General features: G+C 47.5%; 1 protein-coding gene across 4 annotated transcripts in view; it reads left to right on the top strand.

The window, feature by feature from the left end:
• Positions 1-13,733, top strand: part of LOC118227551 (transcription factor 12-like) — a 101,005-nt gene extending 87,272 nt beyond the window's left edge. For 3 of the 4 annotated variants that reach the window (XM_035418127.1, XM_035418128.1, XM_035418129.1), the window contains 7 exons: positions 5,613-5,686; positions 6,945-7,136; positions 10,891-11,002; positions 11,329-11,491; positions 11,666-11,898; positions 12,488-12,641; positions 13,425-13,733. In XM_035418127.1, coding sequence (XP_035274018.1) covers positions 5,613-5,686; positions 6,945-7,136; positions 10,891-11,002; positions 11,329-11,491; positions 11,666-11,898; positions 12,488-12,630 — 917 coding nt within the window. In that variant the 3' untranslated portion in view covers positions 12,631-12,641; positions 13,425-13,733. Of the gene's footprint in view, positions 1-5,612; positions 5,687-6,316; positions 6,389-6,944; positions 7,137-10,890; positions 11,003-11,328; positions 11,492-11,665; positions 11,899-12,487; positions 12,642-13,424 lie in introns of all 4 variants that reach the window. The other variant, XM_035418130.1, reaches the window with a different exon arrangement.
• The last annotated feature ends 3,691 nt before the right edge of the window (positions 13,734-17,424 follow it).

Genomic DNA, 17,424 nt, shown 5'->3' with positions numbered 1-17,424 from the left:
AGAAATATAAATACCAAGCTGAAAAACGAATCTCCATTTGGAGCATTCGAATAATCTGATATTCCCTTTTCTCCATGTATGTTGACAGTAGACATGATGTCATGTTGTGCAGGCACAAAGGACCTTTTGATCCCCTTATAAGGGGCAGTTGAGCGTTACACAGTGAACACGCTGGCCAATGAGGGCCGCCGTATCCCGGGTGACGGACAGAGTACAAGCCAGTGTGGAGCATCCGTGTACGGAAGCATATCCATGCCAAAATTCAACTGAAAATGCAAATCAGCAATTACGTTTCATTTTGATTCGATGTGCACAAAAACCATGACGTAATTCAAATGAAAAGCAAAAGCCATCATTGCTTTTTCATTTCCAAGTTAATGTAGGCACTTTCTGACAACTAGAAAATTTAAATCCAAAGTCCATTTCATATAAAATTTTTCTTGCCCTCTGTGACACAACCTTGTCCTAATTTATATGAAAATGAAAACCACATTTGAAACAGCGGTTTCAGTGCGGTTACAATAAGAACCTGCTGTTTCCAATGTGGTTTTTCATTTTCATTTAAATTATGACCGGAATTGAATATCTGAAATGGACTTTGCATTTAAATTTTCAAATCGTCAGATAAAGTGCGTACATTAACTTGAAAGCTGGCTTTCGAATTTTCATTTGAATTATGCCGAGGTTTTTGCGCCCATCGAATGTAAACCAAATGTAATGGTCGATATGCTTCCATATCAGTGAGCCTGCTACCTCCAGCTCGGGAAGTGGGGGGCGGTGGTGATGTGGACAGCTGTCCCCCCCCCCCCCCCCTCAGCTGCTGTCCCTCGGCCCGCAGACAGCTGTTCCCCCCACAGAGCGCCATGCAGGGGCTTCATTGATTCGGCTGCCCCTGGGGGGGGCGGGGATTACGCGCCGCTGCTGTAACTGTATCCCTCCCTGCGGACAATGGGCGCTCTCTCCCGGGCCCCGGGGCGTCCTGTGGGCGTGGCCGCGCGGGGTTATGTCACACGGCGCCGGGTAGCGTGCCCGAGGGGTCCCCGTTACCGCTCTCTCACCGCTCCCTCACCGCTCCCTCACCGCTCTCTCACCGCTCCCTCACCGCTCCCTCACCGCTCTCTCACCGCTCCCTCACCGCTCCCTCACCGCTCTCTCACCGCTCTTTCACCGCTCCCTCACCGCTCCCTCACCGCTCTCTCACCGCTCCCTCACCGCTCCCTCACCGCTCCCTCACCGCTCCCTCACCGCTCCCTCACCGCTCTCTCACCGCTCCCTCACCGCTCTCTCACCGCTCCCTCACCGCTCCCTCATCGCTCTCTCACCGCTCGCTCACCGCTCCCTCACCGCTATCTCACCGCTCCCTCACCGCTCCCTCATCGCTCTCTCATCGCTCGCTCACCGCTCGCTCACCGCTCCCTCACCGCTCTCTCACCGCTCCCTCACCGCTCCCTCATCGCTCTCTCACCGCTCGCTCACCGCTCCCTCACCGCTCCCTCATCGCTCTCTCACCGCTCCCTCACCGCTCCCTCATCGCTCTCTCATCGCTCTCTCACCGCTCGCTCACCGCTCGCTCACCGCTCCCTCACCGCTCTCTCACCGCTCCCTCATCGCTCTCTCACCGCTCGCTCACCGCTCTCTCACCGCTCCCTCATCACTCGCTCACTGCTCCGTCGCCGGTTTACCATTTAAGCTCTTCAGCCACAAGCACCTGTAAACGGAGCGATTCGTTTCCTCGTTAGCATTTGCCGCTGCGGCTGTTTTATCGTCGTCTCCATCGTCATTCTCGCGTCTGATCTGATATCAGCTCCTCTAATTGATGGCGTGTATCGCCGGGCTGGCGCTCAGCGCACGGCCAGCTGCTGTTTCGCTGCGGACGGCGTAATTAAATTAGAGCCCGCCCCGGCCGGGGTCGGTAATGGAGCTCTGAATGGGCTGCTTGTCTCGGGCGGCGGTCTCAGTGTGGGGTGAGATGGAGAGAGCAGGAAGCCCCCGACCTGTTAATGAAGCGGGGCCTTGGCGGGTCCCCGCTCCCGGTGTTATTGTTATGGCTGGGCTGTGCTCTTTAGAGAGATGTGGGGACACGTGCGGGTGTGAATGAACACGGCGGCAGGCTGCTCGGCCGGAGCAGGGCCTGTTCTAAACGCGTCTGTACGGGAAGCCCACGCCGAGTGGGGGGGGGGGGGGGGTTCCCTCTGTGATGGCAGCTTATTAAATTAGGAACTGGCCAAAGTTTGTGTGTGTGTGTGTGTGTGTGTGTGTGTGTGTGTCTATGAGTGGGTGTGTGTGTGTGTGTGTGTCTATGAGTGGGTGTGTGTGTGCGTGTGTCTATGAGTGGGTGTGTGTGTGTGTGTGTCTATGAGTGTGTGTGTGTGTGTGTGTGTGTGTCTATGAGTGTGTGTTTGTGTGTGTGTGTGTGTCTATGAGTGTGTGTGTGTGTGTGTGTGTGTGTGTCTATGAGTGTGTGTGTGTGTGTGTGTGTCTATGAGTGTGTGTGTGTGTGTGTGTCTATGAGTGTGTGTGTGTGTGTGTCTATGAGTGTGTGTGTGTGTGTGTGTGTGTGTGTCTATGAGTGTGTGTGTGTGTGTGTGTGTCTGTCTGTCTATGAGTGTGTGTGTGTGTGTGTGTGTCTATGAGTGTGTGTGTGTCTGTCTATGAGTGTGTGTGTGTGTGTCTATGAGTGGATGTGTGTGTGTGTGTGTGTCTATGAGTGTGTGTGTGTGTGTGTGTGTCTGTCTATGAGTGGGTGTGTGGGTGTGTGAGTGTGTGTGTGTGTCTATGAGTGTGTGTGTGTGTGTGTAAGTGTGTGTGTCTATGAGTGGGTGTGTGTGTGTGTGAGTGTGTGTGTGTGTCTATGAGTGTGTGTGTGTGTGTGTGTGTGTGTGTGTGTGTGTCTATGAGCGGGTGTGTGTGTCTGTGTGTGTGAGGACTGAAGAAAGGGAAATGGAAGGTACAGTTTCCCACACAGAGCTCAGGCCATGTTCAGACCGTAGTGAGCAGGCCTGTATGCTGGAAAGGTGAATTGTAAGTGAATTGTAAGGTGTACAGACCCTTTGCAGCTCCGCCCCTTACACAGACCCCGCCCACACTGTGCTTCGCCCTCTTTCTGCTTTTCTTTTGAATATTGCAGATCCAGTTTAAAAGGAATAAACATTTCCCCCCTTTTCTAAAGAACAAACGGTTCCCTCCCCGAAGGCCTTAACTTTGATGTCTGTGTGTTGTCATAACAACCCTTGTTGGTTTCATGTGCCAAAAAATCTGTAAAATTCTTAGAGGTTTCACAGTCTATCTATCTAGTTTTTGTATTAAATGAAAGTCAATGACATCACAGTTCACTATGATAAAAATGATCCATATCTAAACCTTCATTTCATTGTTTTTCCTTCCATTATGCGTTTTTAATAAATCTAGTCATATTTCGAGGTTTGAAAGTAATTTACCTTGATTTTCAGATGAACCTCAAATGCATCCATCTGTTCATTAGGATTAGTCCCTTAATTCAAGCATAATTACTCTCTCCTGCTGCCAGCGCAATTAAAAGAAATAGCCATTTCAAGCGAGTAGCAGAAAACCGTGGATAATTTTTCAAGCTGTCCAGGGTGCAGGTATTGAAATTCTATTCCCGTTCACACCAGGGAAATGTTTATACAGCGCAGAACACCCTTCTCATTTCCTGTCCTAGAGCAACTTTTTACAGCTTGTTAATTAGTCTGCTTCTTAAAGGCTCTTTCTCACTGAACGAAAGTTGCTCAGATGTGGATTGCCCTTTCGCTTGCAAGAATGAATAGCTGGAGGGAGCTTAAACGAACAGCCGCGTAAATAAAGAAGGATGTTTAAAACTGTTGTTTGTCAGTAACGAGCCAGAGCTATCTCCAGGGCTCCCGTCCGCTGAGGCATCCCGACCGAGGGACAGGAAAGAGGACGTTCGGTTATGACAAACCCGCTGAATTAAACGGATAACTTAAACAAAGGCCCGTCTGCAGATTAGGCTAATTGCAGGCGAAACTTGGCGTCCTTCAGTGTAATGGAGAACAGGCTGTGAACCGGAGGCTCTGAAGCAGAACTGGGCCCATAAAGGCTGCTTTGTGTAAATAACGCGGGAGGTTTACTCATCGCATGGGTGCATTAAAAAGGCTGTTCAGCTGCTTTAATATATACACCGCACCATTGGCTCGCTGTAATTGATTGCTTCCTCTTGAACCTTGTTTGCAAGTTGGGAGTAAACTGTATATAACTATAAATACCTTTTTCGCTATGGACACGTAGATGTGACTCGCTGATTCCTTTGTGCACTTCAGTAGTACATGTGCCGGGGCGCATCGCTGGGCTTGTTATGCACATTGTAACTGATATCTTTTCTCCCAGTTTACTGGCCTGCAGAAAGGTGATTTCGAATCAACATACCAAGCCAAATCTCAGCTATGACAAAATGTTCTCTCAATGTTGCTTCCATGTAGTGGAAATTTTATAACATTGATAAAAAACATTGTAGTGACACTGAGAACATTTTGTGTTAGCTGGGATTGTATTAACAGTGTAATTGCGAAATATCTGAAAACAGAATCTTCATACCCTGTTGCCTTTTCTCGGTCTCCGTCACCATTCAGGAATTGAAAGATAATTTTCGATTTTCACCCGAGGCCTGGTTTCAATTATCGCGAAGAGAAAAATACTGGATTTAATTATGAGTGAAAATGAATGGGGGATGTTGACTGTGTCCGGGCCCGGAGTCCTCAGCCATGCGCCGTGTTCCGTACTCTGAGTCAGGTGGGTCAGCGCGGTGTCACGTCTGCTGGGCTTTTCAGACGGCAGTAAATGAGTTATCACTCTTTCTTTCAGACCGCTGTGAGTCACCCTGCTGGCCATGCGTGGGAATAACAGCCTGTGCTAACACCTTCCCCCCCCACCCCACATACACACACACCCTCCCTCCATCCAGCTTTTTGGAGACCCTTAAGTGCTTAACAGACCCCGGCATTGTTCCCGCTCAACCTTTTGCTCGTTAACGCATTAATGAGCGGATGAGGAGCGTGTCCCGACGCGCGGGGGCCGGGGGCCGGGGGCCGGTTCTGCTCCGCCCGCCCACCGCCCCCTGTTGCTCCGCGCGCAGGATGCAGCCCGGTCGAAGGAAATGACACATCTGCAGCCCCAGAGGAGGAAAACGCCGCACAAAAGAAGAGCTCGACTGGACAGGATGCCGGGGGTTAAATTTAGGGGCGCGCTGCCTGGCCGGCCGCTGGAGCGGAGGATGCAGTTCTTCATTAGCGCTGACGCTCATGACAAGCTATTGTTTGCGAAGAGAGGCTAACACAATGTGCTCTCTCCCCCTCTCTCCCTCTCTCTGTCTCCCTCTGTGCCTCTGTGCCTCTCCCTGTCTCCCCTTTCTCCCCCTCTCGCTCCTTCTCTCCCTCTCCCTCTCTCTGTCTCCCTCTTTCTCCCCCTCATGCTCCCGCTCTCCCCCTTTTTCCCTCTCTGTCCCCTCCTCTCTGTTCCTCTCTGTCTCCCCCCCTCTCTCTCTGTCACTCTCTCCCTCTTTCTGTCCCCACCTGTCCCTCTCTCCCCCTCTGCCCCTTTTCTCCCTCTCTCTCTCTCTCTCTCTCTCTCTCCGTCTCCAGGCACCAATCAGTGGTCCAGAGCAGCTGGACAGACGCCTTCATCTCCCAGCTATGAGAACTCTCTGCACTCCCTGGTAAGACTCCGTCCCCCCCCGCCGCCCCTCACTCCCGAGCACATTTTAACGGACATCCCCTGAGCCCTTCTCTTCTGTGAAGGGCATGCGTGTAGACCGTGGCCAGGCAGGCCAGCGTTAAGCCCAGCGGGTGAGCGGGCGGTGCCCATCCCCCCAGGGCGTGCCCACAGCCCATCTGTTCCCCGCCCCGCGGCCCGGCCAGGGGAGGGCAGCTGCTGCGTTCTCCTGGATTCCCCGGGCCGGTCGGAGAACGGAGCCGCCGCCGCCGCTGCCCCCACCACCACAAGGGATGGCGTTCCCCCCAGACGCGCGCGTTCGCCCCCCCCCCGCCGGGCCTGCGTGGGCGTGAGCGGATCCATGTTTACGTGCGTTCTGACCGCCGCGGCCTCCTGTGGCACGCCAGCGAGCGCCCGTGCCCACATCAGAAAGAAATATCCGGAGCGGGACCGGATGGCCCGCACATTTAGGAAATGACCCGCGCGGCGGTTCCCCGGCCGGCTTCAGCGGGACCGCAGACCTTGCCGTTGCCGTGCCAGTTCGCTTCCTTGTTCTCTCTCTCTCTCTCTCTCTCTCTCCCAGCAGGCTGAATGTGTGCTTATTTCCTCCTTTTCCTATCTTGACTTTTGCCAGAAATATCGAGTTCATCAGCAACTCCATGAGCATCTGCAAGATGCAATGTCCTTCTTAAAGGACGTCTGCGAGGTATTGCGGCCCTTCAGATGGCACCTCTACCCTTCACTTGTTTGTTGCTGCCTCATCGTTTTTTTTTTCATAAGCTCAACTTTTTTTTCATAAGCTCATCCCTGTCTTTTTTTCCCAGTCCATTTTAATTCAGTCTGTTTCGGTTCGCTGTTCACGTTCTCGTTGCAGTGCTTTATTATATTTTCTTCACACGCTGCCATTTCAGCTTGCAGTGAAGGCACGCTAATCAGCTTATAAGCATTAAACGCTCAATAGAACTTCATGCCGAATTAATAGACATGGTTCTGGAACACAGCAGAGGGTGAAATGCTGTTTCTGAAGGGGCTGAGGGCACTTGCGCGTGTGGTGTTCCTCCTCAGGTTGAAATGGCATGACTTGCTTAATGGGGCATCCTCCTCTCATCACCATCGCGTTTAAAGAAAACACCTCCATGAATTATGTCTTTCTGTTCTTAGCGTGACGTTTTCTCTGAGACCAGATCATCCCAGCGTATTTCCCCCTCTGTGGTAAAGTGCTGTTTTGACGCCCACATTTTCCCGCTCTTTTTCCGCCTCAGTCTCGGATGGAGGACCGGCTCGACAGGCTGGACGATGCCATCCACGTCCTGCGGAATCATGCTGTGGGATCCACTGCCAGTCTGCCCGGTGACATGCACAGCCTTCTGGGACAAGCACACAACGGGCCAATCGCGTCCATCGGAGCAAACTTCCCTGCAGCAGGATTGGTCGCCAGTCGGACAGCGTCTATGGTAAGCAACCTCCAAGAGCCTGCCAGAAAGAGCTTATAGATTCTGTGGTCGCGAATTTCAGTGCTTAATGTGCGGGATTTATGTGATACTTGAAAACATAAAATGTTAAGTGAGAAGACCTGATTGCAGATAATTACTGCATATTCAACTGGAAGCTGTTAGTTTCATAGTGTCTGTGTGTGCAAGTAGCCCGTTACAGAGGCAATGGCCACTTGCATAAGCTTCGTACTGTGTGTGTGCATGTGTGTGCACCTGCATGTGTGTGTGTGTGTGTGTGTGTGTGTGTGAAATAGTGTCCAATAAAACACAGCCACAGCCATGTGCAGAATCCGAGCCTTTTCCGCAGAGAGCAGTTGAGCTTATACCCGCATATTTTCCAGATGCGTAATGGCTGGCAGAAGGCTTTCTCTCCTTGAAATAGAATAGAGAGAGGGTGAATGGGAAAAGCAGGCGAAACGGACTTACTCTGGTGTGGAAAGCGTTTTGTGTGGTAAAGTCCTGCGAGGGCTGCAGGCTCCAGGCCGCAGGCTGCAGGGAGAAGGGGAGGCTGGGAGCACAGCCGCGCGCAGTGTTTCTCGCTCTCCATTTCAGCTGTTTTCTAGAGAGAGGGAGAGAGAGAGAGAGAGGGAGCGGGGATTTGTGCACAGCTGCAGTGGAAGTAACAACAGAGGAAACAATTTTTAGATTAATCCCTTGGTGGTACAAAATAATTCAGTCCATCTTTTTTTTCCCCCAGAAATATGAGAATTGGTCGTGGAAAGGATGGGTGGGTGGCAATAGAGGGATTAAGATCTTTTCTGATTAAACTAATTTTACATGTAAAATTGATCCGTTCTGAGGGAAAGGGGACGGGAGGGGAAGGGAGGGCGCTGGTTTCGGAGATCGGCTTATCTTGCCTTGCGAGACGTCCGTGGAAACAGGTCCAGCACGCAGGCACATTTTTTGTGTCATCCTGCTATCAAAAACAGCCCCTGGTCAAGGCCCTGTCTCACCTGTACTGGCCATTAAGAGGTTCCTCAGTTTGTCCTACAGTTACTCTCCTCATAGCTGGATTGGTTCCAGATTTAAGAAGGTCAAATAAATGTGCACCCACACGCCATTTAAATGCCACTAAGGGTACATTGTTTAAAAACTTGAATAATTAAATAAGTTTTGACCATGAAAGTCTTTGTCAGGGTTATTACCGCTAGGGGCTAAACATTAACACCCGCCCCCCTGCCAAATGCGAGTAGAATTCGGCAGTGGCGTGCAACTGTGTATATCACAGAGTTCAGTGGTGTATAGGCTAATTGTGGCGGCTTCAAACTGTTCGTTTAGGTACTCTCTCCATGCCAGTGGAGAGCACAGATTCTGATTCTCCGGTTGTGATCGGAAAACATGTGGGCTAAGCCGCACCAAACGCCAAAAACAACAATGGCTCGGTCAAGGAGCATAACCTTCGACAGATGGACATCCATGGTGTCAAAGTCACTTTCATTTATTTAGCGCTGCAAAAAAAGAAAAGAAAGTAGGCTGGTCACAGTTTTTGGTTTGATACGTGGCTCACGGTGTGGGAGCCTACACAGGTGTAGTTATTTACATGCCGCCAATGCTGCTATTTTGTAATTGCAATTTTAAAATAAAGTAAAATAAAAAAAACTATTAGAGTGCATCAGGCATTGATGTCATTAAATGAATAGAAGCACATTCTTTTCACATAACGCCTAATGCTGTCAGAAAAAAGCTAACTCTTCTCAGCAATAGGTGAGTAATAAAATAATTTTTATTTGCATCACAAAATTTCCATATTCCTGCTTGCCAAAGTGAACAAACTTAGCGTATGTACTTTCTAGCGTTCTTCAAGAGAAGAATATGCCTACTGATGTTTATGACCTCTCAGTTTTCTTACAATAGTGGAGTAAAGTTGTGAGTAAAAGATAAAGAAGTTGTTCATATTTTGGTTAGTAGTGGGTTTTTCAGGGGGTTTTCTGTACTTCCTGTGGACTGTGGTGCTATTTGGAGGGAAAATGTGGTTGTAGGGGGAGAGAGGAGGAGGGCCGTCGAGAGGAAGCTTGTACTGCGGAGACGCAGAGCAAGGGGGAGGGGCCAGCTCGAGCCAGACGGGTCTGTGATTTAGCAGTCTCGCCACAGGCTTTTATTTTGGAGAGTTTTTTTTCCCCCTTCTTTTGAACGACATTGGAAATGCGAAACTTTGGAAGCACGAGCCTGAAGCCGCAGTCCCCACCCAAATAAGAGCTCTCAGCTGTATGGTAATGAGGCGCGACCATTAAAAACGGCACCTCTCCTTCCTGGCTGCGCTGATACTCCCCCCCCCCCCCCACCCCCGCCCCCCCCCAGTCTGAGACAAAGGCTTGCCGAGACACCTGTTGAGAGTACAGCGCGGCGCGGCGTGCAGACCGGAGGGGCGGAGTCTGGGGGAGGCCCAGGTTAACACAGGCCGGCGAGCGACTCGGAATCGAATTTCTGGGGAAAAGGGAAGCGACAGCCCTCCCCTCTTTCCTTTCGGCCCTCGTCCCGGCCCGTCCTCAGAGCTGAAAATACAGCTTAGGGAAGCGATAATCCCCTCAGAGGATCGACTCTGGACTGCAGGCTTTCTCTGACAGACTCACACTGTCAGAACACAGTGCGCTGTTTCTCACCGCGTGTGGAGAGAGGCTGGGAAACCATTGGGGGCCGTCGCAAGTTTATTTTCAAAACAGAGGCTTAAAGCCGTGCACAGACTAAACACTCATTTAAATAATAAAAAACAAAGAACAATGCAGACACCACAGAGATCGTGAACCAAAATACAAAACCAAAAAACGCCATTATGCACTAGTCCTGACAATTTCAGTCAATTAGTGTGAGTTTGAGAGCCCTGGATTTGTCACTGGTTGATAACACAAAACTGTCCTAATGAAAATTTGTGGAAAAATTTTTAAATATAATATCTGCTTTTCCAATGTGATTGGAAACACGTTGCAGAGTCTGTCAGTCTATACACATGTAGAGATATGAATGTATCTCAGAGCTGAAAAAGTAGTATTTTAATTACAATTTTAATGGTTCCTGAGTGCACATACACACCGTGTTCTGTTGCCTCTGGTGAAGCACAGAACAGAAGCACCCCCAAGTGTCTCAAGTGGTGCACTGATCCAAAAAGCTTGAATCGGCCTTAAAGCACCGGCTTACAGAATTTGTTCACTTAATGCTCTTAGAGGGCCATTAACAATAACCGGCTCACTTCAGCAGGAATAATTGGCCAGCACAGAGACATTAATCACCTTGAAACTGACCCTCCTCCGACGCGGGCCAGATGGCAAGAATAATTCTCAGGACGTGCGGGATCAGCCTCGGTTCCAGACGTGCGGGATCAGCCTCGATTCGAGACGCACGCTTCTTATTTGGTTTCAGCAGCCCCCGAACCTGAAGCCACGGGCAGGAGCGGGGATTTGGAGGGAAAACATGACCTTTCCCTCAGACCTGGGTGCGTGTGTTCCAGCCAAACGAACTACGGGCTGAATTCTGTGAAATTCTCTCGAGAGGCCGGGAAACGCATAGCTGAAGGTCGCCTTTTCTCATTGGCCATCACAGATCACAGGGCGAGGGGCGGCTTCGGGAATAAAATATTTGTACTTTTGTGAAGTCGGAGAGATGAGGCCTTCGTGCAAATGTTCCTTTTGTGGTCTGACGCGATCCCTCAGTGCCGTGCTGGCCACTGGGCCTCTCTTTGAGCCTCCAGGGTCATCACACACTTTTCTCTGGTCTTTGATAGGGCGCAGCTCATCGGGAGGAGGCCACCAGCCTGAACAGCAATCACACGGGGCTGCCCAGCTCTGGCCCCGCCCCCAGCTCAGACCTCAATCACCAGGCAGACAGCTTCAGAGGTCAGCCACGCCTCTAAACCCAGACACCTTCCACTGATTCCACTAATGCATTAACAGTTTCTTTTTTTTTTTGTTAGATTAATTTTTCTTTGGAAATAAAAATGGACAATAGCTCATACACCTTTTAATTGCACCTCTTTGCATTGCTATTTAAAGATGTATTTATTAGTGGTACTGGTACTAATGACGCATACATGTTTATTCATCTTGTGTTGTATTCATCATGTAGTATTCATGTTACCTCGAATCTTCTTCTGAAGACACAGCTTTGAACGGGCCTGTTACACGTACAGTCATGTGACCTCTCTCTGTGCCGTGTGCTGCAGCTCTGGCGGTAGGGCTGGCCAGGCACGTGACCGGCCTGGAACTGAAGTTGGAGAACCAGGAGAAGGACGAGATGCACGAGAACCACTCCTCAGACGACCTCAAGTCAGACGACGAGAGCGACAAGAGGGACATCAAGACACCGCGAGGAGGGACCCGCACAAGGTGAAAACCGCCCGCTACCGCGCAGGCTGTTACCGCCGTTAGCCATTCAGAAGCTGTGTTTTTATTAGCACCTGTTAGCGTTAGCGTTCCTGGCGTTGAATTAGACACAAAGTTGTTAGCGTGGCTGCAGACTGACCCCCGTGCGGGCGGGCGCGCGCCCTGTCTGCACCTCAGCAGCATCAACGAGGACGAGGACCTGAACCCCGAGCAGAAGGCGGAGCGCGAGCGCGAGAGGAGGATGGCCAACAACGCCCGCGAGCGGCTGCGGGTGCGCGACATCAACGAGGCCTTCAAGGAGCTGGGCCGCATGTGCCAGCTGCACCTGAAGAGCGAGAAGCCGCAGACCAAGCTGCTCATCCTGCACCAGGCCGTGGCCGTAATACTGAACCTAGAGCAACAGGTCAGAGGTGAGTACGCCACGGCACGGTACTGAGTGTGGAACAGAGGCCAGTACACCACTACACAGTACTGAGTGTAGAACAGAGGCCAGTACCCCACACAGTACTGAGTGTAGAACAGAGGCCAGTACCCCACACAGTACTGAGTGTAGTACAGAGGCCAGTACCCCACACAGTACTGAGTGTAGAACAGAGGCCAGTACCCCACACAGTACTGAGTGTAGAACAGAGGCCAGTACCCCTCACAGTACTGAGTGTAGAACAGAGGTCAGTACCCCGCATAGTACTTGGTGTGGAACAGAGGTAAGTTACTCACTGGTACAAGTTATAGATGAGTGCATCACTGTGCCAGGCCGTGGCAGTAAATGTGAGTTTATGACTCCATTATGTGTCCTTATCTACTTCTTCTTCTGCCTGACACCTCAGGGATCTCTCAGTTCAACACTTCCTCACCTGTCACTAGGGAGCCCTACTAATGCGTCAGTTACACACACACGCACACACATGGGTGCACACACATACACATACAGGCATACAATCTGGCAGTGGGACCGTTAAAGGGCAGCCTACAGTAATTCCCCAATGCTGAACCCCACAGAGCGGAACCTGAACCCCAAAGCTGCCTGCCTTAAGAGGAGGGAAGAGGAGAAGGTGTCCGCCGTGTCGGCCGACCCCCAGCAAGGGCACCCCGCCGTCCACCCCAGCCTCACCGACACATCCAACCCCATGGGCCACCTCTGAGGAGCAGCCAGGTACAGCACTGATCCCAGCAGACCACTGATCCCCAGCCCACTGATCCCCAGCAGCCCACTGCCCCAGCCCAGGCCTCACATTAGACACCTGCCAGAATTTGTGACGATTTCACCTGTCTACGGTTGACTTAATATGGAAGAAATATGGAAATGAAAACTTCTGCACACTGGGCTATTTACAGATCTCATTTCATAAGTGTATTAAACTTGTTTTTTGTTATTTTTGCAAAGTGTGCAGAAGTTGTGTTTATTCTGCTTTGCCTTGTATGCACCTGTGTAATGTATGTGTCCATTGAGAGAATATTTCCCTGACAAAGAAATGAATATTAAATGCAGCTTTATGTATCTGTCTTTTAAAAAAGTAACAAGAAAGGGTAAAATCTCTTAAACGAGTAGTTTACTTTCTGGGGTTTTTGATACTGTGCCAGTTTTACTGTACGTCCTATTAGGCCACCCTTTTTTATGTGTGATAAAGCATGTTTCAGCTTTTCAGCCATTTCTGACATCCTGTCTGCATTACAGTGGCGATTGTAGGGCAGCCAAGGGTTTGTGGTCAATAAAACACACTTTAGGGAACTGCAGTGACATTATAAATCAATCAGATACTTTTCTAAGTATTTAAATGTCTGTAGTTGCACCTAAAAACCGACATCACAACCGAAAGCATACAATAAAGCTGAAATACTACCAAAAGGTTCACTGTCCCTTTAACTGCTTTGCTGTGCTGGGGTCATCTTGATTGTGCCTCCCTAATCGACATTCTTTTTTTACCCACAACCACAGATCAAATCAATTCAGATCAACTCTGTACGAGAGAAGAGCGGGTGACCTTGCTTCCGGAGGACAGACGGGACTCACAATTAGTGAAGACAAACCCACTCGAAGCAAATAAATCCAGAAAAAGCAATCTTGAAATTGGAAGGGGGGAGAAAAACTGGCAAAGCTTCCAGCTCCCTGTGAAGAAACCCAATGCAGATCACATCATTTCTGCCTGCGAGTAAACTTGAGCGCGTATCGCTCTGTTGGTGCAAAGACGTGTGTCGCACCTGAAACAATCAGACTGTCACCCTCCCCTCCGCCCCTCCCCCCCCCCCCCCCCCCCCCCCCCCCCCCCCCCCCAGCGTGGAAGTTGACTTGTGCCTAAACTGAATTGACGAATGCATTGTAACCACAATTGTTTTTTCGTTTTTTTATTTTTTTTATTTTTTTATTTTATTTATTGTGTTACTGAACTATAATGTAACTCTACATCTAAAGGGAAAGTGCTGACATTGTTTGGCGATGCTGAGTTTTTGGTTGACCTACAGTTTGCCCTGGGCCCTGAATTTCACCAATGCACCCCCCCCCCCCTTCCCTAGCCAGTGCTGATCTGGGCTGAGCTCATTTGTGAAAATAGTTTAATATATTCACCAGTTTAGGCTGAGACTCATATACATCTTTACTGGTGGCAGTTTGTGCTTAAAGATCCAAGTGTCCCCTTAAAAGATAATATATTATATATAATATTTATATTTTATCCATTCCACAATAAGAGCGTGTTTAACCAAAAGTACCCTCTAATGAAAGTGTGTAGATTTGCACAAACTCTGCTTTTTTGGAGTCTGACCAATAATCCACAGAATTGGAGGAAGGGAAAAGGAGGAAAAGGCAAACTGTAGTTTACCTAAAAGTCACATTTGCGATTTATCGCTTTTTTTTTTCAAGCCGTTCAAATATAGAGAGAAAATCGGAGACAAACGTTTGGAAATAGCATTCCTTGCATACATATTAGTGTCTTAACTGAAGGAGAAAGGCTTCATCTTCCTTTTATTCCTTTGCCATATAGTGTTAACTGTAAAAAAAAAAGAGGCGTATTCGTTGATATCACAGTTTTTTTTTATTATGTTACTTTTTGGACTCTGGTTACTTGGACAGTCAAGGCCATGGTCTCTGTCATTTTCCTAGGGCTGTGCTATCAATGATTTGAGCTTTGAGAGCAAGTAGAATCGGAAACAATGGCCATGTAACATCTGGCCTGAATGAAAGTGTTGCTTTATTTCCTTTTTTGTCTAAAACAAAATACATATAAAATGCATTATACAAAGTAACCAAGTTATTTTATTTGTAATTATATACAAATCATTTTCTAGGCTTCATAATAAAGCTTATAATGTCGAGTGAATTAGCAGAAGTTCTAAGTTATTTAGAATGGCTTTTTTTCTTCCAGCAGCAAAGTACTTTATACAGTTACTTTTAGTCAGTAAAGGGTAACCTGTATGTCAGGAGAAGCGCTTTCCTAACACACATCATGTACGAACCAGTCAACTCGTGGTTCTCTTGAGCAGGTAGCGAAACGATAAGCAGAAGCAGTTTTGAGCACGTTTTTTTTCTTCTTCTCTGAGGATAAAGCAGTTTTTCATTTTATTTTGTTTGCGCATGTATGCCCTATTTCTTGTAATTCTTTTGGTCTTAACACTATATCGTAATATTCCATTAATTTTCGTGTCTGTTGTCTTCCATTGTTACTAACCATAAAAACAAGGCCACTACATTGATAAATATTACTAGTTTACCAAAAACTACCAGAATCAAAGGTTGCCATATCAAATTATATATAATCTCAAATAAGGTACAATAGTTGGACTAGTTTTTCCCAGTGCAAATCTTCTTGGTTGTATTTTGTGGATTTTCTCTCCTTCCCTCCCCACTGGGGCACATTTATCATCAGTTTTCGCCTGAATATATATGTGGCCTTGTTCTTCATTTCAGTATTTATGGGCTTTAAAAATGTTGCTGGAGGAATGTGATTGAGGTTACGTGTCACTGCCTGCCATATCGTTGTTGTTTCCTCTCCTTTTTATTTTTCCCCTCTTCTTTTTCTCTTTTTTTTTGTCCTCAGTCGATTTCTTTACTCCTCTGTTGGCTATGTTAGACTTTGCCGTACACCCAGAAGCTTTCCTTCCTAAAATGAAAAATATAAAATGGAAAAAAAATTGGCTTATTTTTCACTGTAGTTAGTCTTTTATACAATAATCTTGTAAGAAAATCTCTTAAATTCTAAATATTACTCTTTCTAGATTTTTGAAATCGAAAGTTTTCAGTAAAAAGTTTCTTACTTTATTTTACTATATTAGGTAGTAAAAAGTGTAAGGTTATTTACTGTAACCTGACCATTATCAGAAATTTGCAAATGGCATCCTAAGAACATAGTAGGATCATAGCTGGCAGTCTAGTGAGTATGGGATATTGTACGAGCTCAATGTACCAGAGGGTGTGCTTCTCATTTTGTCTCCAGTCTCCATTGTGGGTCGATGACAGACTTGTACCTGTGTCAAAATTCAAGGTATTGTTGATGCACATCAAAAACCAGCAGCAAGAAGTTGATTTTTTCTGTCTCTGTAACAGAAAACACAACATGTATATAACATTTATGTAGCAATAAATGTGCCATCTTTTTTTCTAACAAGGTTGTATGTGTGTTAATTTTTTTCCCCCCTGAACTGCATAAAATGCCCCGCCTCTTTATTTTCCGGCTCCTCCCCTTGTTATTTGTTTGCTTGCTTTCGCGAAAACTGTGTTCATGAGTCCAAGCAGTATAGCCAGTCAGTCTTATATACTATAATTTTCCCAGCAGTTTCAGAAATATGCTCAAGCACTGAAGTTAAGGTTCTGCAGCACTGCCCCCTTTCCACTGTGGACTCTGCAGTGGATATAGGCCAAATGAGGAACACTGTGCAAGAGTGTGTTTGTGTTGTGTGGAATTATGAATGAAGCTAACCAGTGGACTATTGTAGTTTGTATCATAACAGTACTATGGAAAATGATATGTATATTTTGATAAAGTGTCATAGTGATATACTCTGACTTTTTCCTAGCATCTAGTCTTGTTTTTCTGGCAGCAGAGAGTGTTTGTTCTCTACCACATGCTGATACTGTAAGCAGTTAAAATGCACTGGATAAGTCAGACATAGTCTGCTCCATGAGGACCCCCAGTGGTCTGTGGGCAGTTAAAATGTTATGGAAATAGCAATAGCTATTTGGTTTTGTTAAAACAGGCACACCCAACCAACTGGTGATCAAAGGCAAGTTTGTACGCACTTGCTTTACAAATATTCTAATTTTATTTTGTTCAGATTAAAATGCTTACAGTGCATGGATCCGCACCGAGATCTTGCCTTGTTTAAGTGGTCCCTGAAAAGACACTGCTCTGAAGAAAGTTGTGGTAATGATGATCTTTCATGGTGGTTTGTTCCTGTTTTGCTTGCACACTGTAGAGCTGGATGGTCTCAATTAGCTTGCAGGTCTCTGCACAGCCTCATTACGTGTGATGGATGACAAGAATTGGGAGTAGGTCCACACTGTTGCAAAGCTTTCCCAGCTTTCTGGGATGTGCTTCACTTTGCATTGTCATTATGGGTGAGACCAAATTCAGACAGCATTGTAAGTATGGGCTTTTAGTCTAAAAGACATCAACAACATGATTTTCTACTTGTAATTTAGAAAATGTGAGATTTGAGGGCAAAATCCATTTAATAACTAAAATAACGTTGAATTCTTCTCAAAACCAGTTATTTGGAAGAACACATCTTTGGAGTGTCCACGTCAGACACTTGGCTTTATGTGATGCACAAATAAAATTCCTGCTAAACTGCCAAATTAAATCTGAAAGGTATGCCGCTTGGTTGCTTGATGTTAACTCATAAAGAAATCATTAGATTGGACATTTTCATACATTGGCAGAAGCCCCGTTGTTTCAATTACATCTAATCCAAATCCCAGATCTTGTCATAAAGGAGAAGTCTGC

This window comes from Anguilla anguilla, chromosome 5 (genome assembly GCF_013347855.1).
Source record: "Anguilla anguilla isolate fAngAng1 chromosome 5, fAngAng1.pri, whole genome shotgun sequence".
NCBI classification, from domain to species: Eukaryota; Metazoa; Chordata; class Actinopteri; order Anguilliformes; family Anguillidae; genus Anguilla; species Anguilla anguilla.
Note: the sequence above shows the minus strand (reverse complement) of the source record. Positions and strands in the feature narration are given on the sequence as shown.